We start from the raw sequence: 22556 nt of genomic DNA on the forward strand, positions 1-22556 counted from the left end.
GCTCTTTATAATGTTAATGTATTTGTAATAGAAGTTTCTCATGTTTTTACTGCAGATTTGTTGGAAGAATTATCATCTACAAAAGCAACCAAGAGCCTGTAGCCAGGTTGGTCTTGCAGCCATATATATTGCTGGCCCTTCTCAAAGAGGTTGGGCATCTCATTCAGATTTGAAGGATCTCATTCTTGAGAGGCCCACAGTTAATCTCTCCACTCTTCATTCTTCTACCATCCTGTGATTTTGTCAGAGCCCCTCTTGGGGAAGCAGAACTAAGCTGGTAACATCTTGATGATGGGGAAACAACTTTACCAGGCAATTGTAAAATACTGGGTTTTGAGGGAAAGCAGAAACTTAGTCAGAGTGGTTTTGGGGGGAAAAAAATAACATTTTTAAGTCATGAAAATCAGATGGCTGTCACTGGAGCTGTGTTGCCCATCTTTCATGCTCTGGTGGATCTACTTGGACCATAGAAGGAAGAGAGTCATGGATGGGGCTTTTGAGGAAGAATATAAGTATGAATGGGAACAAAATAAGCCATTGGCTTTGGTGCCATTGATTGTGCTGGAATGGACAGGTTTTCAGTGCTTTTAAAAGCAGATTTTATATAACTACTGGAATATACTCAGTCTGAACATATTGCACTTACTCCTCCAAAGCTTTACTGTTAATTCCCCATGATATGTGGAACTCTGAGCACCAGGAATGGCCTGTGTAAGATGAAATGGAAGTGTATATCAAGAGAACCAAACTCAAATAATGCCCAATTTCACACAAATCAATTAATCATATCTTGAAGAAGCATAAAAGCATGAATGGGAGCAAAATAAGCCATTGGCTTTGGTGCCATTGATTGTGCTGGAATGGGCAGGTTTTCAGTGCTTTTAAAAGCAGGTTTTATATAAGCATCTATTTAGCTTTATAAGCTATCTCCGGGTCTAAATGGTAAAGCAGTTTGAATGTTGATTGAGTGATGTAATCTTACAACTTTTTTATTTAGGTCTTTGGGTCCTGAAAACCTGTTACTGAAAGGTGCTACTCTCAAAAATACCAAGAAGATTTATGGTGAGCAGTTTTTTATCATTATATTTTTTGGGTTTTGTTTAAATAGTTCTGATAAATGATGACAAATGTAGATGTTCATCACTAAATCTGGAGAGGGAAAATATTTCTGTGCAGCCTGTCTGCCTGGGCTGCAGTTATATTCAGTATGCAAGCTGACAGGGTGAAATGAGGAGATGCTGGTTATATCTGCAGTGCTGCCAGGCTGTGCAGGTTGTGTTAATACACCTCAGCAAGCTTTTCTTTTTGCCTGAGATATGAAGTGTAGGGAGTTGTTCCCAAATCCTGTGCTGAAAACTTGTGCTAGAATCATAGTCCCAGCCACTTGTGCTTGAGGGTGTGATGGCTGTGGTGGAAGACTGATGTTCTCCCTGACCATATGTGATCTGTAGGCTCCGGCTCAGTGCTCTGGGATATCTACAATTAAATTACTTAGGTTTCTGTAGTTGAACAGTCCTTGGATGATGCCTCTTTCAGGTTTCATGTAAACTCTATTGCCCCTTATAGCTAAGTACAAGCTGGGTCCCTCTGGGGCTGCCAGACCTTTGAGCTCTGCTTTAATACCCTGTAGGAGTTGCAGTCTATACTGGAATGGAAACAAAAATGGCTTTGAACTATCAAGGGAAATCTCAGAAGCGGTCTGCTGTAGAAAAGTGAGTATTTGTGGGCAGAAAATCCATAAAAGCTGTTTGGTTTTTTTTTTTTTGTGGAGGACTTTTGCAGAAATAATCCTCTAATCTGCTGCCTTTTGCTTCAGATGCTCTCTGATTGCATGGAAAAATCTGTATATTTGATTAAGAATATCTTTCAAGAACCTACATTACTTGGTAGCTTTTTTTTCAATTTGAAAAAAAAAAAAAAAACGCAACAAGAAATAGTTAAAATACCTGACCCGACCCTAAAAACCAGCACTGTCGAAAGCACTTGTTCTGTAATTCCCTACTTAAAAGTAAGGAAGTCTTGTTGCTGTTATTTGCCTGATTTTTCCAGATCAAAATACCTGGAAGAATTTACAAAAGAAACTTGTTTTCCAGATCTATCAATGCTTTCTTGATTGTGTACTTGTGCATCCTGCTGAGCAAGGCTACCGTCTGCACCACTCTGAAATACGTCTGGCAGAGTAATCCATTTAATGATGAGCCTTGGTACAATGAAAAGACTAAAAAAGAGAGAGACACGTTCAAAGTAAGTGGATTTGTGTTCTGGCACCTCCTCTTTAGCTTCATTTATTCTGAATGGTTTTGTTTAATCTGATGGGGTCTGTTGCCAGCCCTGTTTGCTCACTGGAGGTGCCGTCATTCCCCCTTCAACCTCTCTTGCTGCTTGCTATTTCCTTCCTGCTTTTCTCATGGTTGTCCAGGGTGGTGCTTGCATGGAGCAAGGCAAAGCATAAATACTGTGTATTACAGAAATGCAGCAGCTGATTCAGTCTGGATCCTTATCTGAACTCAAGCTATCTTTCAGCTTTGAATAGCTAAACCTAAATTGAGGCCATGTCAGTCGGCTTCTTAACTCGCTGAGACACAGGCAGTCAAGCCTGAAAGAGCTGAGTGTAAGTGCGTAGAACTTGGCTGTTTGATGGATTATTGAGTAGGACTTGCAGGGTTGTCACTGCACCAGTTGTATCTTCTCCATAGCCTGACTGGTCTCAAGCCTTTTGCTCCCTGTTCCTAGTTACTTGAGACCAGAGTGAGCCTGTACCAATATATTTTTAGAGGAACACACTTGAATAAAACATTGTTTTGGCCACTGTGAAGCAGTCAGATGTAGTCTGGTACAGTACCCTCATAGAGCTGCAGAAGACAATGAGGTGTTCAGCATCAAAGGAAAATGGGATTTGGCCCTGCACCTTAGCTGTATTTGTGTGGGTTTTTTGGTTTGGGTTTTTTTTTTTGTTGTTTTTTGTTCGTTTGTTTTTTTCTTTTTTTTTTTTTTCCTGTTTAATGAATGTTAAAAGCAAAGCTGCCTAAAACCCCAGAGGTGTTGCTATAGACTGCCCCCCAGTTACACCTGGCAGGCATCCCATCATCACCTGCTCTTTCCATTGCAGGTCTTGCGGATGTTCACGGACTTCTTGTCGTTCATGGTCCTCTTCAATTTCATTATCCCAGTCTCTATGTACGTCACAGTAGAGATGCAGAAGTTCTTGGGCTCCTTCTTCATCTCTTGGGACAAGGAGATGTACGACGAAGAAATAAAAGAGGGAGCGTTGGTGAACACCTCGGACCTGAATGAAGAGCTTGGGCAGGTCAGACCATGCTCTGTTTGGACGAAAATGTGGATGGAAATGTCCTCCCTGATAGGAACCCTTGTTGTGGCAGTCCCTCGTGGTCCCCTCAGGGCAGAGCTTCAGCTGGTTTGGTGGCACTTTCCATTTAATGTGATTCTCCTCTCTGTGAAAGGGATAAGGTTATAAATAGTGCATGAAAGAACAGGAATTGGGTCATGCCAATTGTTTCCATATTGGGCAATATCAGGCTCAGTGCTCTGCACATCAGGGTGGTTTGCTTGCACTGCTTCAATTAAAAATTAAAACCCCTTTGTCTCTTCAAGGATTAACAAAAATGTCTGCCTACTCCTCTCTCTGGGCACATGCAGCCACAGCTCAGGCTTCCCTTTCTTCTCAGACTGAGCAGAGGATATGGATAGTGTCTTCTGCTTATATTTTGCTTTTTAAAGAAAATAAAAACACATTTGGAGTAGCAAATCCCTAATTTAAATAAGGGGCCAAGATGATAATCCCTCAAAGGAGGCAGCGGCCCAGCAGCAGCTGTATAAGCACTAGAAGCCTATAGCAAAGGACCCAGTAAAAAGGATCAGAAGAAAACAAAAAAGCCCAGAAATAGACTTTTTTTTTTAATGTTCAGGATTCTGCATCCAGCCACCTGTGCATAGGTCTGAAAAAGAAAGGAGCTGCTCTGAGGAGCTAAGTAGAACTGCCCAGTGTTGTAAACCCTGTGGGACACTTCCATCTTTTTGCAGGGCCAGATAAGGATAGAATCATTTTGGTTAGAAGAGACCCTTAAGATCATTAAGTCTAACTGTTAACCCAGCACTGCTAGGTCACCCCTAAACCACATTCCTCAGCACCCCATCTCCATGGATTTTAAGTATCCTCAGGGAGTGTGACTCCCACCACTGCCCTGGGCAGCCTGTTGCAGGGCTTGATAGTCCTTTCTGTAAAGAAATTTTTCATCTTCTACAACCTAAACTTCCCCTGGCACAGCTTGAGGCTGTTGCCACTTGTCCTGTCACTTTTTACTAGGGACAAGGGACCAGCACTCACCTCATTCCAACCTCCTTTCAAGGAGTTGTAGAAAGCCAAAAGGTCTCCCCTCAGCCTCCTGTTCTCCAGACTAAACAACCCCTGTTCCTACAGCCTCTCCTCACTAGCTCTGTTCTCCAGACCCTTCATCAGCTTTGTTGCCCTTCTCTGGGCTCCCTCCAGCACCTCACTGTCCTTCTTTGAGTGAGAGGCTCAAAACTGAACCCAGTATCTGAGGTGCAGCCTCCCTAGTGCTTAGCCCAGCAGCAGAGTGCTGTGGAGCTGGGGTGTAGCAAGGCAGCCTGGCTGTGTGCTTCTAGGTGGAGTACGTCTTCACGGACAAAACCGGCACGCTGACGGAGAACAGCATGGAGTTCATCGAGTGCTGCATAGATGGGCACAAATACAAAGACTGCATTTCAGAGGTGGATGGCTTCTCTCAGACTGATGGACCCCTAAAATATTATGGCAAAGCAGAAAAGGTAAGAAAAATCTGCCTGTTGATAACTGTTAGGATTTTGTGGTGAGTTCTTGCCTGGTTAAATGCAGCAGAAACTGGGAGGGAGGTGTTGGTTTGGGTTTGGGGTTTTGTGATTGGTTTTTTTGTTTGTTTTTTTTTTTAAACACACACAAAAATCCCAACCCTACTAGTATTGCGAGGTGGGCTCAGTGTGTGGCATCAAGCTGGTTAACCAGCTCTCCCTTCCTTCCTCTTGCCTAGAGCCGTGAGGAGCTGTTCTTGCGAGCCCTGTGCCTGTGCCACACTGTGCAGATCAAGGAGGCAGACCAGGTGGATGGGCTGATAGGACATCCAGAACGCAAATGCAGCTACATCTCCTCTTCCCCAGATGAAATTGCTTTGGTGAAAGGCGCAGAGAAGTAAGAATATGAAGATACTATTATTAATTTCTTTTATTTTTAATTCCCTCTCTGGTGAGGAGGAAATGAAGGATATCTGAAAGTGATAGACCCTTTTCTCCAGTCAAGACTGCAGCCTTCTCTGGGGACCATGTTGTGATCCCAGTGCTGGGCCTGACTCACAGCCTTGTGAAGCCATGTGAGGCTGTGTTTAAATGAGCTTTCTGCAAAAGGGATACTCTGCAGTGGGTCTTCCCTGAGCATCTTCTAGGGAGGCTGTGGCTTGCATTTACTGCTGAGAGCAGCCCTGAGGTGCTGCAGTGCCTGCCTGGGGCAGAGGCTCCTTTGCCAGAGCCCCTATGGCTATGTGTTTTAATCTCCAAGAAATGGAGACCACTTACTGTGTGCCTGTTGCACAGTCAAATTTCTTCCTTGGCATGCAGTAGCAAAATAATAGGGTGGGTTACTTTTATCAAACCCACGTTTAAATCTTGCTGAAGGTGGTCAAGGCCAGGTTAGATGGAGCTTTGAGCAGCCTGGCCTAGTGGAAAGTAACCCTGCCTATGGCAAGGGGGTTGGGACTAGATGGTCTTTAAGATCACTTCCAACCCAACCCATTCTGTGCCATTACCAGCCCCTAGGTTTTCTGTGGAGGCTGTTGCAGCTCTATATGCTTGCACATGGCTTGTAAATCTGCTGGAGACCCAGGGGACAGCATCCAGAGGCTCTCAGTGTCTGTGCTGCAGCACCCAGCTCTCCAGGTCATGGGAGTGGTGTCAGAACATCTCATCAGGTTCTTCATGGAACAAGCAAACGTTCAGCCAGCTTTTTAGCTCGGGCTGGCTAACTTCTTTGCTCTCCTCTGCAGTACAGAAGGTGAAATGAGAACACTGTGAATGTGTACTATGTGCCAATGGGTGTTTTCAATGTTGTTCTGTCCTTTTGTTTATTGACAGGTATGGTTTCACTTTTCTAGGACTTGAAAATGATTTCATGAAAATAAGAAACCAAAAGAATGAAACTGAAATGTAAGTGCTGCAGGGGCTGCTGAGGAACAGGGCTGCTGATGCTGCAGCTTGGTGGAGTTTGGTCAATGTGGCCAACGCAGCAAGCCCAAAGCTGGTCCCCAAGAGCTGTTGGGACTCTGCAGACCTGGCTGAAAACTTCTGTCCTCATCACAAAGCACAGCAAGGTGCAGACTGGGAGGCTTACATGCAAAATTCTGCTGGCAGTTTTAGTGACATCTAAATTCAGGTCAATTAGGTGCCTGCAGTCTCTTGCATGTATCCTTCATCCATGCCTAGCTGTGCAGTTGGCTCCAGGGATTCATGGAGTGGTTGCTCACCTCATGGACAGTGGCTAGGTCTCACAGTAGGGTACTGTAAGCCTAAACTGCATGTTAAGGCTTCCTTCCCTGTAACTTTTTTCTCCCTTCTGAGATAAAAATAAGTGGATTTTGCCCTGTGCTCACAGCCTGGGGCACATCTGAGAGTTGGTGACCTGATCCCAGTGTTCCTGTGAACTTGCCTTCATCAGCAAGTTTCACTTCTTGCTTCCCTTATGGTGAAACTCCTTATTTAAAAGCCAGAGCTGCTGCTGCTGCCTGTGACACATGGTACCCTGCTGGCTGCTGAGCTGCTGCCCAGCCTAGGAGTTCACCATGCTGGTAGATGCTCACACCCACAGCCCCGTGCTCAAAGCAGCACTGGAGGTGGCTTTTTCATTTAGTTTTCTTGTGCAGCAGCTGTGAAAAGTACATTGCCCAGTGGGTGTTGCCATTTGTATTGATTTCTGCAGCTTGTTGTTAGTGATTTTCTGTCTTAAATAGCTACTTTTCTCTTACTGATATTAAGCTCCCTTTTTTTTTTTTTTTCAGGTACCAGCTTCTCCATGTGTTGAACTTTGATCCTGTCCGTCGCCGTATGAGTGTCATTGTCAGAACCACCACAGGTACAGTTAATATTCATTTCTGGGTCCCCGTACACATGTGCACAAAAACAAAACACATCACCTTTATTCCTGTAACCCCGAAAAGCTAAGCTCTTAGGCTTCCTAAGTTAGGTTCATTAAATCCTCTTCTGGATCTGGTTGGGATAGAGTTGTTTTTCTCTATAGCAGTCCTTGGGGACCAGCAGCAGATAAGAGAATGGGACAGGGATGGGACAGCAACCCATGGAGAGCTTGCTGCTGCCTTGTTCCAGCCTGGAGGTACAAGTACAATGGAGAAGATGTGAGACCTTCCCATGAGCAGGATGGGTTTTCATGGGGGCAGCAGACAAACTTAGAGGTCACCATCCTTGTCGAGTGTCAGTCCCACAAGGTGTGAGATGCTGGGTTTACTCTCCCTGAAATAGTTGCCAAGTCTTCTAAACAGGAAAAAACCAAACTGCTTTGTCTAGCCTGTTGAAGGAATCATTCTCAGAGGCAGGTGGGGGATGCCCAGTGTCCCAGCCTGAGGTCAAACAAGGTTTTGCACAGTTTAATGTAAGGCTACATCTGGTAGGCAGCCAGGCTTTGTGCAGTTCCATCTTTAGTCCCACCACATTTCCTCCCTCTACATCGTTTAAGTCTTTCTGTAGCTTGTGATTGCTATAAACTGTTTATAATTTGCTTTTAGGGAAGTTGCTTCTCTTCTGTAAAGGAGCAGACTCCTCTATTTTTCCAAGGGTGCAGCAAGAAGAAATCCAACAAACAAAAGTCCATGTGGACCGAAATGCTATGGTGAGCATGCAGATGGAATTTGGCTGTCTCCTGGTGTTAGAGAGACATACTCCAAAAATAGGGATGTGACCTTGCTTTGGAGGGAAGTGTTGAAAATCTGAGTGTCATTTCACATTGTTTTGAAGCCAGGTTTCTTTGGCTTCCACCTTTATTCTACTTTGGATATACTTACACAGTCTTCATCACCGTTGTGTCCCAGCATCTTGTAAGCAAGTTAAGAACAGAAATAGCAGCAGGCTGCTTTCTTTGGTGGGAGAAGTGCCTGGTGCCAGTTTTGGCTGGATGCATGCTCTCAGCTCCTGTCTTTAGTTTGTCTGCCATATTATACACACATAATAAACATAACCATAGTTAACCCTGATGGGAAGAAGTTACTGGATCAACACAGAGAAGTTCATCTTTTGGCTCAAGTCAGTAAATGTCATTGCCATCAGGGTCAGTACTGACAGAGAGCACTGACAGTGGAGAAAAGCACTTAACCCTGAAGTGAGGAGCTGTAGGGTGGCAGTTTGAGGCTGTGGGTGCCTTTAAGAACCATAAATTTCAGACCCCCTGAGGGGCTAGGAGGTGGACAGGAAGATGTATATCATACCCATAAATCCTGCATCCCTATAAAACTGGCTGCAAAATCAATTTTCTTCCCTTACAGGGAGGTTTGTGTAAAGCTTTGACTTAGAGGGCTTCTGTGTTAAGCCCAGGCTATGGATTTTGGTGTGTTTTATGTGCTTTGCTATGCTTTGTACCGTTGTATGTAGTTGTAAATAGCATTTCCATTTAAACTTTCCATGTTATCTAATCCTTTGAGTGGTTTTCCTTTGCCCCTTTTGAAAGAGGTAAGAGAGCAATCTGTCTCTCCCTAAACCACATGTAGAAAAGCAGGGTTATGGCACTTGTCCAGTTGGTTTTTTTCCTTCTCTCCCCTTACTAGGATGGCTACCGGACGCTCTGCGTGGCCTTCAAAGAGCTGACTCAAAAGGAGTATGACAAAATTGACAGGCAGCTTAACGAAGCTAAGATGGCTTTGCAGGACAGGGAGGAGAAGATGGCAAAGGTTTTTGAAGACACAGAAGCAGACATGCACTTGATTGGGGCTACTGCTGTGGAAGACAGGTAAAGAGGTGGCCACCAGCAGCAACCCTGCTGTTCCCACGGTTTCTCCCTGATGTTGCGTCATGACCCTGACTTTGCTGTGGTGGAGCTGAGCAGTCAGGCAGATGCTGGAATTGTCCAGAGCCATTAATTACTCTGTGACACAGCCCACTACACAGTGCCCTAGTTGCTAAAATTGGCTAGTGTAGTAGGAATTAGGATTTATTAATGAAACCATGGAATTACTTGCACTTTGGAGACCGAACTAAGCACGCGGCGTTAATTTGCACATCAAAACAAAGCCAGTTTCGGGTGCAGTTATAGTAACTGCATGTGGAAATTAAACTCTTGATTCTTTAGCTCTCACAGTGTCAAGCAGTTATGTTTTGGGGTTTTTGGCTGAAAAATTGCAGTTGCTGACTTCTAATCCTGATTTCTCCATCTCTGGAAGTATTCAAAACCCACCTGGATGTGTCGCTGAGTGGTATGCTCCTGGGTGATCCTGCTATAGCAGAGGTGTTGGTGATCACCTGGAGTGCTGTGTGCAGGTCTGGAGCCCTCAAATATAGGAAGGGCATGGACCTGATGGAGAGGGTCCAGAGGAGGGCCATGAAAAAGATCACAGGATTGGAGTACCTCTGCAACGAGGACAGGCTGAGGGAGCTGGGGGTGTTCAGCCTGGAGAAGAGGAGGCTCTGGTGGGAGACCTAATAGCAGCCTGCCAGTACCTGAAGGGAGCCTACAGGAAGGATGGGGAGAGACTATTTACAAGGGCCTGCAGTGACAGGACAAGGGGCAATGGTTTCAAGCTAGAGAAGGGCAGATTTAGATTAGATATCAGGAAGAAGTTCTTCACTGTGGGGGTGGTGGAACACTGGAACTGGTTGCCCAGGGAGGTGATTGAGGCCTCATCTCTGGAGATATTCAAGGTGAGAGTCGATGAGGCTCTGGGCAACCTGATCTAGTTGAGGATGTCCCTGCTGACTGTGGGGAGGTCAGACTGGATGACCTTTGGAGGTCCCTTCCAGCCTGGACCATTCTATGATCTTCAAAGGTCCCTTCCTACCACTACCATTCTGTGGCAGTGGACTCTGCAGCATGGAGAAGATAGACTCCCTTCCCATGAGCTGGTATTTCCTACCTGAAAAACAAGGGTTGTACAGATGAAGTGTGAGCCAACCTGAGAAGTGATCTTCTGCTTCTGCTTGCAGGCTGCAGGAGCAGTCAGCAGAGACAATCGAAGCTCTACACGCAGCTGGCATGAAGGTTTGGGTGCTGACAGGAGACAAGATGGAGACTGCCAAATCCACCTGCTATGCCTGCAGGCTCTTCCAGACCAGCACCGAGCTGCTGGAGCTGACGGCAAAAATGGTGGGCGAGAGCGAAAGGAAGGAGGATCGGCTCCATGAGCTGCTGATGGAGTACCACAAAAAGCTGATTCAGGATGTTCCCAGAAACCGAGGAGGCTTGAAGAGGTAAGTGAGCAAGAAGACTTGCATTTTGGATGCAGATGCCAAGTTTACAGAGAAACAGAACCATGTGGTGGCTCTTGGGGGCAGGCTGCTTGCAGGCACTGTGGCTTGCTCCTTCGCTTGCTCCTCGTCTATGGTATGGGTTGGTTTGGAACTTAATTACACAGTTCCTTTAGTGAAGGGCATGTGTTAAATCCAAGCTTTTTAAGATTGTGAAGCCCCCCCAAAAAAAGGAATGGGAAACAGATTAATTCCAAATCAGTTTCTTTCCCACTAAGATGATACAAGTGGCTAGATTGACTTCTTAGTCTGATTTGATTTCAAACGTGTTCCTTGTGTCACAGAAGCTGGACTCTGAGTCAAGAATATGGCCTGATTATAGATGGCTCAACGTTGTCACTGATCCTCAACCCTTCTCAGGACTCCAGCTCTAGCAATTACAAAAACATATTCCTACAAATCTGCTTGAAGTGTACTGCAGTCCTCTGCTGCCGGATGGCCCCTCTGCAGAAAGCACAGGTATTCTGAACTGTCTGAAGCACACTGCTAGATGTGCTTTTAATCCATCAGCTGGGATCATCTTAATCAGCTAGACCCTCTCTGAGCTAGGTGTCTAAGCCTGGTCTGAGCTACAGAGCATGATGGGAACACACCAGTCTTCCAAATCCGAGTGTAAAATCTTTGTTTAATATGCTTACAGGAAGCCACAAACCCAAGCTAATTAAAGATAAACAAAACTCCCTGTTTGTGGTTTTTCCTTTTCCAAATTTGTCGTAGTGGAGTCCATGACTTCCTCAGGTCAGCTGATGCTATCCAAGCCAGATAAGCAGTGTGTTTCTGCCTCTCTTCCATGGGGGGAAGCCTTTTCCTTCCCCTGAAATGCTGGAGAGGTGCCATCTTTGGGAGAGCAGGATCTGGCAGAGGGGAAGGATGGGCTGCTGCTGCCTGGGATTTGTTTTTAAGAGCTGTCCTTCAGCCCTGTGCAGTTGGATCTTGGCTTTTGCTCTGACTGGTGACTGTGAAGGAAGTACAAGAGATGTTTTGTTAATCTGAACTCTCCAGGTGTTACTTTGCTGATGTAGGAGCTTGGTTGCTTGTCCTGGGGCCTCTTGGAAGTGGAGCAGTGTGTGTGTGGGGGGGGGGTGTCTTTAAAGGCTTTTAACTGAATTTCTGGTTTTTGCTGCTGTCCTTCTTTAAAATCTTTCAGATTGTGCGAATGGTGAAGAACACAAAAGGCAGCCCAATAACCCTTTCAATAGGAGACGGTGCAAATGATGTTAGCATGATTTTGGAAGCACATGTTGGAATAGGTAAGGCCCTTGGGAACAGCCATCTGACACCTGAGACCTGTCTGCTGTTGCTGGGGTTCACTGCTGACATGCAGTCAGTATTTCTGGTTGCATGTGGCTAAATGGATCCCATGGAAAAAATGCAGAAAGTCTGCTCTTGCTTTCTTTGGAGCCAGGGTTTGACTCCAGTTAGATGCTTGGAATGGGCTCCCTAGAGAGGTTGTGGAGTCTCCTTCTCTATGGACTTTCAAGACCCATCTGGATGTGTTTCTGTGCGACCTGTGCTAAATTCTATGGTCCTGCTCTGGCAGGGGAGGTTGGACTCAATCTTTGGAGGTCCCTTCCACCCCCTATCATCTCCCGTGATCATGAGTTGCTCACCTTTGATAGTACCTCTCATCATATCAGTGATAAACTGTAGCTGGTGCTGAAAAGCTCCATGGCCAAATTCAAGGTCAAGGCTGCTTGCTGGTCAGAAAAAGAAAAGGCACAACAAGCAAACTGCTGGGTGGTTACTGGGAGTTGCTGCAAAGGCAGTGCAGTGAAAATATCACTTTGTTAACAGCTGCTAGTAACTCCACACTGGGGACCCACACACGTTTCTGGGGGCTGGTGCTCAGTAATGTTGTCTGCCTCTGTGTGACTGACATCAGGCTGGTATTGGAGATACAGGAGATACTGGACAGTGTTTTAATACCACCAAAGACAGGTTGATGGAGAGAAAGGGCAGCATGTAATGAACGGGATCCCAGTGCAGTTTGTTTAGCTGTGGCTTTGGAGTGAACAAAACTGTCTTTCTTGAGCTCAGCCCTAGGGATGTCTCAGGAGGCTCGGCATCTGCAATGGAATTAACTGGGCTGCGTGAGATGCAGGCAAGCCTGGGGGAAAGCCAAGTCCTTATCTTTTATCAGGTTTGCTTAGATACTTTTTCATCACACTCTTTCATAGGAACTCAGACAGCAACCAAAACATAGCTTAAAAAACCCCAGAGGCAGGTCTGAGTGTTGTAGAGCCAAAACCACACCAAGTCTTGCAGCATGTTAGTGTTTTGATCTCCTGGGGCACCCAAGAGGGAAATGCAGCCTTTGTCTCGCCTCGAAATGCTGAGTGATGTGGACAAACCTAGTGGGTAGTAGCACTGGTACCAATTCCAGTCCCTTAGGGACTAACTTCTTTCCATGCTTCTGTCTCCAGGTATAAAAGGCAAAGAAGGGCGACAGGCTTCCAGAAACAGTGACTATGCTGTGCCAAAGTTTAAACATTTAAGGAAACTGCTCCTAGCCCACGGGCATTTGTATTATGTGAGAATAGCACACCTTGTACAGTATTTCTTCTATAAGGTAAGGATATGTGTGCACCTTCTTTCTTTACACTTTGAGGGGGGAAAAGGGGGGTTTACAAGAGAAAAAACTAGTAAACAGGAAACCCAAAATGTGAAAGCTGTTCTGTAGCTCTCTCTTCCTCCCCTAGATCAGTCTGTGTCTCTGCCATGCACCTGTCAGTTGAAAGCTGTGCTTACAAAGCAACGTGAGCATGGCTTTATTCCAGTTTCTTCTGCAGATACTAACTGCTCAGTGGGTTGGTTTTTTGTTTGGTACACAGGAGTGTCCTAACGTGTCTGGTATTGTAATGTCAGACACTAGCATCTGGTAAGAGAAAAATTGCTTGGTTTAAATTGGAAGTCAAGCACTTCCCTGCTAACCGTTCTTTCTTTCATTTCCCTAGAACCTTTGCTTCATTTTACCACAGTTTTTATACCAGTTCTTCTGTGGATTCTCACAGCAGGTAACTTTAAGTAACATCTCTGTAAAGCCAGGATAAAGAGCAAGTGACACAATTAGCTCTCCTAGCAGAGGCTTGACCTTTGGCCTTCTGTCCCTCCCTCACCTTGCTTTAGAGGATGGTGGGAACCAAGCTCATTGCTCAGCTCCATATCTGGAGCACAGTATTTTTGAGACCCATAACTGAAAAGACAGAAATTGGGTTTCTTTCCTTTCTCATCCACCACCCATAGATACCTTCCTAAACTAATGAGAGAGGGGTTTAGCTGGTTTGCAGCATTGGCTGCTTCCCCTTTTCTTAAAAGCTTTTGAAGGCTTCCTGTTTCTCCTCTGCTGCTCTTTTCTGCATGAAAGGTGTCTCAAAAGGAAGAACAGTTTGTTCTTTTATGACAGCCTTTAAAAGACACAATGAGTGTCATCAGCTTGCTTAGTCTTAAGTGAGCATCAGAGGGGGAGAGCCATGTGGTGAGTGAGTGGGTTCATGTGCTTGTAGGCAGGAGCTTTGGCTTCTGGGCTTTTGTGTCAATTTACTTTTGAGCTCAAAAGCCCCTAATGGTGAGGAAATGATAGAAGAGAATTCTCTGCTTGTCTTGTCAGAAGCAGTTGCTTTTTTTTTTTTTTTAATTTTTAAAATGTTCTTGTAAAAGACACTTGTCTTTAGAGAGTCACAGGAGACATCAGGTGTATTAATAGAAACAGCAGCACAAGAGCAGCTACAAAAGAGCTGTGATAAGGGCTGTTTAATCACATTTTGATGGAGAATGAGCTGGAGATGAGGCCAACCAGTTACAAAACTTCCCAGCAGTGGGAGTGAGGGTTCTGACCAGGCAGCCTGCAGGTGCCTTAGCCCTTGGGCATTGCATGGAGCATGACCCCTGTCTGATGAAGCTGTCCTGTGTGGCAGTGACAGGATGAGGGATGAATCCGTAGGGTGTGTTTGGCAGCAAGGACTGGAAATTTGTAATCTGTTCATGGGGAGACTTTTAAAATAGAATTTCTGTCTCATTTTACCCTTTCTTTCTCTTCTAAGCCTCTGTATGATGCTGCTTATCTTACCATGTACAACATCTGCTTCACATCTCTACCTATCCTGGCATACAGTCTCCTGGAGCAGCACATCAACATTGACACGCTGACCTCAGATCCTCAGCTCTATATGTAAGTAGCACTGGACTAGGCAAGCCTGTGCACAACTTGATTGTCCATGGGTTAAGTTTTTTTTGGTGGAAAAAAACTACTTTGAGGGTAGTAGAGCTCTGGAACAGGCTGCCCAGAGAGGTGGTGGAGTTTCTGTCTTTGCAGACTTTCAAGGCCCACATGGATGTGTTTGTATGTGATCTGCTTTAGGTGATCCTGCTCTGTCAGGAGGGTTGGACGTAGTCTTCAGAGGTCCCTTCCAACCCCTAGCATTCTGTGTGATTCTGTGAAGCAGGAGTCCTTGTCCTGTTAGTGATAGGGTCACCATGAACTGCAGAAAAGGCTCTCCCTCTCCCTGCTGGTTCTGCTGCTGCTACATTATTGCTGAGCAATGTTCTATTCACTGCCTGTTTCTTCTTCTTCAGGTTCTCTAACAGTGTCTGGGCTAGCAAATTGTCCTGCTGGGTCTCTATAAGAAAAATAAACTGAGGTGGAATTATTTATATGTAAGAAAAATCAAGCTGCAAATGTGGCCAGACCATTCATTTGTGTTAGCTTTGAGCCAGGCACATGGACCAAGCATATCACAGAGCATGTAATGGATGGAGGGGAGATGGAGCTTTCAAGAGAAAGAGATCCATTCATTTTCAGAAAGACAAATGTCCCTGAAGTCCAGCTCAGGCAGGTAGTTTTTCAGCTGGTCTAAATGGATATCCTTCCCCAGGCTCCACAGGCCATATCCCTGCACCAGAACCTGTTACCAGCTCTGCTCTTTGATCCATATGCTCAGAGTTTTCTGTCACGTTGCCATGGAAAGCCCACTTTGAAGAGACTTTGCTTTGCTGGTTGCTTCCTCCCCTTCCTTGGATGCAACTGGGAGAGACTCTGACCTCCCACAGAGAAACCAAGACATTTACATCTCCTCTCCACCCCACCCATGCACATGTACTTGTGTGCCGCCTTTCACAAGAGCTAAGGAAGATGCTTTTTTAGTGAAGCACCTGTTCATGCATCACTCTTGCTGATTCCCTTGCTTGGCAGTAAGCTCAGCACCAAGTTCACCCCTGTGGAGAGACACCAGGCTGGGGCTGCTCCAGCCAGTGACCTGTGCAAGCCCTGTTACCTTAGCCATGGAGGAGCTGTGTGTGGCACAGGAGCCATGCTTTTGCAGGGACAGCAAAGGGAATTGGCAGGTACCTAAAGAGGGCATGGGGAAGTTACTGTAGGGTCAGAGGAAACGGCCTCAAGCTGCACCAGGAGAGGTTTAGGCTGGATATGAGAAGAAACTGCTTCTCTGAAAGGATTCTCAAAGACTGGAACAGGCTCCCCAGGGAGGTGATTGAATCACCATCCCTGGAGGTATTTCGAAGAGGCAGAGATGTGGTGCTGAGGGACATGGTTTAGCACCAGCCTTGCTAAAGTTAGAGAACAGTTGGACTCGATGATCTTGAAGGTCTTCTCCAACTGAAACAATTCTATGATTCTAGGTACAGAAAAATCAGCTAACGCAACAAGAGCTGTAAGGCTCAGAAGGGACCTGGGTGCTTTTGAAATAAGAGCTCAGCTCCATGACTGATGAGAGCTCTGTGATCCTCTGCTGGTACAGCACGATGCCACCACCTGTATGTCTAAATAAACTGGGAATTGAATATCGTGCAGTACAGAGCAGCGAGACCAAGTATACCTGGTGGGCTGCCTGGTCTCTGGGGGTCTGTCCATCGAGGGCAAACAGATGAATTGTGCAGCAAACAGCTTTAGTTTGAATATTCATGACTCTGCCTGCGCTGCTGAGTGCAGAGCAACCACTGTGCCTGGGCTGTGAGAGCTGAGCTGCTGCAGTGCAGATCTGCTGGCTGCAAAGAGCCTGTTTACGATGAGCGCTGCAGGACACAAATGCAAATGCAAACAGAGCTCCCACTCAGGAAGCTGGTTGTATTTTCTATCCTTGCAAGAAAACCCACTTACAGTCTGCTTTACCCATGTCCCTTACTTGTACCCAAATTGCAGTGCCTTAGAGAATCACAGAACCATTTTGATTGGAAGAGACCTTTAAGAACATCGAGTCCAACCGTTCTCCAACTCTACCAAGTCTAAACCATGTCTCTTCTAAACATCTCCAGGAATGGGGATTCAACCACATCCCTTGAGAACATGTTCCTGTCTTGGAGAACCATTTATGTGGAGAAGTTTCTTCTAATATCTAAAGCTTTTTTCAGGGGTGCCCAGTGACAGGACCAGAGGCATTGGGCACGAACCAAAACAGATTGTTTTTACTGCAGAATCATGCAGAGGATTCAGCAGGTTTGTTTTGGAAATGGCAACTATAGGACCACATCAACACACTGGTTTGCAGGGTGCCTCTTGCTGAAAGTGGATGTGTTGCTTTAACAGTTATGAAGAAGAATTAGAAGAATGGGGGAATTTTTTGTTGTGCCATAAAGATGCTTTTGTCCCTCATCAATGTTCCAGTTTTAAAGATGGAAAACTGAAAAGATGATGTTGCAGGGAACTTTAATTCCTTTCTGCCCTCACAGCTGCTCTCCACTCCCTGGGCTTTGCCTGTGGTCCGTGCAGAGCTCTGCCCATAGCACATCTGCTCACTGCTGCCTTCGTGCCAGATCTCATCCTATATTCAGCCCAGAGCCTGCTGTTACAATCCCCATGTTAAAACCACCCACCATACGATTCAGGAGGTTATTTTCAGCCTGTGCAGAAAAACACTACTTCCAGGAGCAGGGCTTGCAGAGCTTTTCTCAAGGAGGGAGTCTGCACATTCAACAAAGAGGAAAACATACCGTGGATTCGCTGCATCCTCTGTGGCTCTCCTTTGCCTTTAGAGTTCACCAGTGAATGTCAGGCACTGTGGGCAGTGCTGGGGCTGTGAGAGGGGCTCAGGACAGTATTAGAGCTGTTTACTTTGGGCTGGCTTGGATTTTAATCCGAGTTTCCTAGAGAAGGACAAACCAAATGAATATGCTGAAGCTCTTATTACTCATGACCAGCAGCTGCATATGGCAAATGTTTTTTGTCCCCTGTACACTTAGCAGGTATTTGTGTTTTACCTTCTTGTTCCCTAGAGCAAGGGTTTGCTCCAAAGCCTGCTGAGAGTGGTAAGATACTGGAACAGGGTGCCCAGGGGTGTGGTTGAAGCCCCATCCTTGGGATGTTCAAGATCAGACTCTATGTGGCTCTGGGCAGCCTGACCTAGTTGGGAGTTGTTCCTGCTGACTGCAGGGCAATTGGGCATGGTCCCTTCCAAGCTGATGGAATCTGTGATCACCTGGCTGTGTGGGGGTCTTTGTAGCACATCCCCAGCCTGGTGGTGATGTTCTTGTTGCTCCATCTCTTGGCAGGAAGGTTTCGGATAACGCAATGCTGCAGTGGAGGCCGTTCCTGTACTGGACCTTCCTGGGTGCCTTTGAAGGACTTGTGTTTTTCTTTGGGGCTTATTTTCTTTTTCAAAATTCATCATTGGAAGATAATGGAAAGGTAACACCACCAAAAATGAGACAAAAAAAATGAGATGAGTCTTTCTCCTGTGCACTGCCTCTTTTATATGCCTGGCAGGGAGGGTCTACATGCTTAATCTGTGCAGTGTCTTGAGTCTTGTCCAATGGTGTAGCCTTGCTTATGGTGTGATTCTGCAGCAAATGCTTGAAATAAAACGTTTTCCAGATCACTATGGCAACAGGGCCAGAGCTGGTTATACTCACTAGGTAAAACAACTAGTCCTGCACACAGCTTTATTCCAGCTTGGTGAGCTTTGCACAGCGCTATTCCACTCTTCTGCATGGTCTCAGGTTATTGACCCAGGGCAGGAGCAGTGTCCATCCTTCCCACCAGCATGCCACATGAAATTTTGGCATGGGTTTGGCTGGTTACAAGAGACCAAATTGCCCCACCTTGATAAGATGTTGCTCAGACATGGCACAGGACTGCTTGTGAGCAGTTGGGGAAGGCTGGTGCTGCTTTTGCTGCCTTGTGGAAGGCAGCATCTGTTTGCACCAAGCAGGCTGTTCTTCTCCCTGCTGTGCCTGCCTGCTTGTGTCCCTTGTGTCAGGACAAGGGCTTGCATCAGGACGTGAGTGAGGTGTGGGAGCTGCTCCAGGCTAACACACACAGAAAGCAGGGGGAAAAGGAAAAGATTTAATTTTCTTTTTTTGTATGTCTCTGTTTCTGGTTAACTGAGTACAGAGCAAAGCATTAATGCAGTGTTGCTGCCACGTGTGGTGGCATGGGCTGTTTCAGGACATATTCCACAAGGCAGTATGCAGCAGGATCAGGACAGTGATTGCCCCCCTGCACTTGGTGCTGGTGAGGCCACACCTTGAGTCATGGATTCAGTTTTGGGGCCCTCACTACGAGAACATCACTGAGATGTTGGAGCATGTCCAGAGGAGGGCAAGGAAGCTGCTGAAGGGTCTGGAGAGCAAGTCTGGTCAGGAGCAGCTGAGGGGAACTGGAGTTGTTTAGCCTGGAGAAGAGGAGGTTGAGGGGAGACCATGTTCTGTACAACTCCCTGAAAGGAGCTTGGAGTGAGGTGGGTGTGGGTGTTGGTCTCTTCTCCCTAGTATCAAGTGCTAGGATGAGAGGAAATGGCCTTAACTTGTACCAAGAGATGTTAGGAAAAAATTCTTCACTGCAGGAGTGGTCAGGCATTGGAACAGGCTGTCCAGGGAGGTGGTAGAGTCACCATCCCTGGAGGTGTTCAAAAACATGTAGACAGGGCACTCTGGGCCATGGTTTAATGGCCATGGTGGTGCTAGGTCAGCAGCTGGACTTGATCATCTTGGAGACTTTTTCCAAATGAAATGATTCTGTTCCTGTAATTGTGTTATCAGGTCTTGGCTGATTAAAAGCTTCTTTACGCCATCATTTGTTACCCTTGAGAATAATTTAGCTTTTTTTTAGCGGTTAATGCTTGGAGGAGAGCTGATGAAACATTTCTGTGCACACATTGCACCAGTGCCAATCTTCATGGCCCCAGCTATACGTAGTCAAGCCCCTATAATGTAGGTTCAGTGCTTTTCTCTATTTATAGCTGTTCTGGTTGTGTTTGGATGAAACACAAAGCACTGATGTGTTCTGCAAGTGCCCTCAGAAGTCAAGGCTGTGTGGCACTCCACCAAGATCCATGGTTATGTCCTGTTTTGTAGACACTTATGCCTGTAGGAGCTGCTAGCAGCAACTGCTCATAGTTCCCATGTGTACTTGATTGACTCTTTTTGTGCTCCTATTGACTTTAATTTTTAATTTTTTTTTTTTTTTTGCGTTTTTTGGAGAACTTTTACATTTCACTTTCTGTTTTTGATGTATGCATTCAGATCTTGACAGCCTTTGGTAAGCATCCCTCCAGTTCATTGCTATCATTTGGATTTAGAACACAGTTCTCTGCTTTCCTTTGTCGTGCATAGTCACTCGTGTCTGCAACCCCCAGCTGCCCATTGCTGCCTTCTGCACATGGGGCTGAACCCAGGCGATGGGCAGAGGTGTTGTGAGAAAGCAGAAACTGACAAAATTGCCAAGAAATCATGAACTACAGGTGGTCTAATGACTTGTATCCCCAATCAACATTGCTGTTAGTAGGAGGGTTGTACCTGTCACTGTCACCAGCTCTGGGTCACCCGTCCGTCTGGCACTGCATGGCACAGGGTAGCATAGTGGGCTGGCACCTCTCTGAGGATCAATCTCTGTAGCAGTTCCTTCATCCTGTCCTTCTCCCCTACTCCCTGCTTGTACCTCATTGTCCTTTCTGTGCCTCTCTAAGGAGATGGACCCAGGCACCTGTGGCAATGTAATGTGTTTTTCAGGTTTTTGGGAACTGGACCTTTGGGACGATTGTTTTCACTGTGCTGGTGTTCACTGTCACTCTGAAGGTGAGGAGCTTCCTTCTTTTTCAGTCCCTTCTTGCAGTCATTTTCCAGTGCATGTGTATGTGCTGCAGAATTGTGCAGTAAAAATGAAGTGCCTAGGAATATGTTTCCCACCACACCTCCAGCTCCGCTTCCATAAAGGCAGAACTTGCTCACTGACCTTTGTGTAGTCCCTGGTCTGTACTCCTGGGCTGTGTTGATCCTTAAGTGTTTCTGTTCAGTACTTCAAGGGGAATGTCTTTTAAGCAGGGACTGTTGAGGCAGGACAAGGGGTGATGGCTTTAAACTAAAAGAAGGCAGATTTAGGCCAGCCAGATACAAGGAAAATATTTTTTGCTCTGAGGGTGGTGAGACACTGGCACAGGTTGCCCAGAGAGGTGGTAGATGCCTCATCCCTGGAAACATTCCAGGTCAGGTTGGATGGGACTCTGAGAAACCTGATCTAGTTGAAGATGTCCCTACTCACTGCAGGGTCACTGGACTAGATGACCTTTAAAGGTCCCTTCCAACCCAAAGCATTCTATAATTCTATGCTTTGGTTAAATTACTTTCCTATTTTTTGCCCTCTTTTGAGAACTCCACTTAGTTACAGTTGACTTTCCCCCCCTGCTTTCACCCTTTGATGCTTAGCTCTAGCAAAAGGAAAGAAGCAACAGAATTTGGGTTTGTCTACCTAGTTTCAGACACCACTGTGCATTGGAGGGGTCAGAAAAGCACATCTGCCAAATCATAATGGCAAAGCTGCTTTGTTTCATGGAGCTTTCCAGGATGAACAGTTTGCATAAGACCTTAGGAAAGGTCTGTTATGGTTGGTTCAGAACAGCAGGTGGTGGCAGCAGGTCACTGCAGGCCCTCTAGCCTTTGGACATCTCTTTCCTGTGTCATCAGTGGTTGCATCAATTCTCTCCTATTAAGAAGTGTCAGTTACAATGGGAAACTTGCTGTTTCTCTGTTGGCATCGTGCCAGTCTGAAGATACTGAAAATATTTTGCTCTGGTGCACATATGCAGTGGGGTTGTGACTTGGAGAACCTTCTGCCTTAACATGAAACCAGTCTGAAATGTGATGTGAATACCATGAAATGCACTCTGCATCTAATGCCTCTTCTGTCTCTCTGTTGATTCACACAGCTGGCGTTAGATACCCGATTCTGGACGTGGATGAACCACTTTGTGATCTGGGGCTCCCTTGCCTTCTATGTGTTTTTCTCATTCTTTTGGGGAGGAGTCATTTGGTGAGTATCTTCTCTTCTTCTCCCACATGGTGCTTTCTCAGGGGGAATGCCCAGCCCTGGCATGCAGCATGCCTGTGTTTGGAATATCCTGAGACAGGAATGGGGTATGCAGCTATCCTCCTTACTCTGCTGAGCAGGGAAGAGATGATGCCTCCATCCAATGCCTACCAAAAGCTGTTGCATGATGAGGTGTGTTGAAGGAGGTCTGTCAGCCCATCAAAGGGGTAGTCTGAAAGCACATAATGCCCTGGGCACTGTCCAGGTGCTTGGCTTTGGCAAGAAGCGGTTTGCTTTTCTGCTCATGAGGTTGTTTCTGGTGCTGAGGCCCTTGTCTTTATTGGGAGATTCTGGGGTAAATATTTCAGGATCTGTTTGCATATGTGGCTGGGAAATAAAGGAAAAACTGATGATGGAAAGGGACAGGTGAGGCAGATGCAGAGCAAGAGGACTTTGCACTCTGGGGTACCTTGAGAGGGAGAAATAAGCAGGAGAATGTGTAGATCCTGCTGCTGAAATCCTGGGCCTGAGTAGGAGAAGAAATTCTCACTGATCTGAGCATGACCAGGATTTTTGACTTAATGTCTTGCAAAAGCAGGCAGGTAGTAATTCACTACAAATACTAGCTTTCTCCTTCCCATGCTGGAGTAGATGTTCATGCTGATGTTCACACTATCTCCCATTTTACACCTTTGCTTTGGTTATTGGCTAGATCCTTGATCCAGCAGCTTGCTAACAGAGATGTGGAACTGATAACATATTTTAATTGGAGGTTCATAGG

At 46.0% G+C, this 22556-nt stretch overlaps 1 protein-coding gene across 1 annotated transcript in view; it reads left to right on the forward strand.

Annotated features, from left to right (window-relative positions):
* ATP11C (ATPase phospholipid transporting 11C) overlaps window positions 1-22556 on the forward strand; it is a 61110-nt gene that overhangs the window by 32798 nt on the left and 5756 nt on the right. Inside the window, exons 9-28 of the mRNA XM_054388574.1 lie at window positions 56-106; window positions 998-1062; window positions 1631-1712; window positions 2094-2244; window positions 3110-3307; window positions 4645-4806; window positions 5046-5203; window positions 6139-6210; window positions 7059-7132; window positions 7800-7903; window positions 8832-9013; window positions 10204-10467; window positions 10809-10983; window positions 11672-11774; window positions 12948-13093; window positions 13479-13538; window positions 14565-14692; window positions 18025-18160; window positions 20482-20547; window positions 21675-21778. Coding sequence (XP_054244549.1) covers window positions 56-106; window positions 998-1062; window positions 1631-1712; window positions 2094-2244; window positions 3110-3307; window positions 4645-4806; window positions 5046-5203; window positions 6139-6210; window positions 7059-7132; window positions 7800-7903; window positions 8832-9013; window positions 10204-10467; window positions 10809-10983; window positions 11672-11774; window positions 12948-13093; window positions 13479-13538; window positions 14565-14692; window positions 18025-18160; window positions 20482-20547; window positions 21675-21778 — 2481 coding nt within the window. The remainder of the gene's footprint in view (window positions 1-55; window positions 107-997; window positions 1063-1630; window positions 1713-2093; window positions 2245-3109; window positions 3308-4644; window positions 4807-5045; window positions 5204-6138; window positions 6211-7058; window positions 7133-7799; window positions 7904-8831; window positions 9014-10203; window positions 10468-10808; window positions 10984-11671; window positions 11775-12947; window positions 13094-13478; window positions 13539-14564; window positions 14693-18024; window positions 18161-20481; window positions 20548-21674; window positions 21779-22556) is intronic.

This window comes from Indicator indicator, chromosome 17 (genome assembly GCF_027791375.1).
Source record: "Indicator indicator isolate 239-I01 chromosome 17, UM_Iind_1.1, whole genome shotgun sequence".
In the NCBI taxonomy this organism is placed as follows: Eukaryota; Metazoa; Chordata; class Aves; order Piciformes; family Indicatoridae; genus Indicator; species Indicator indicator.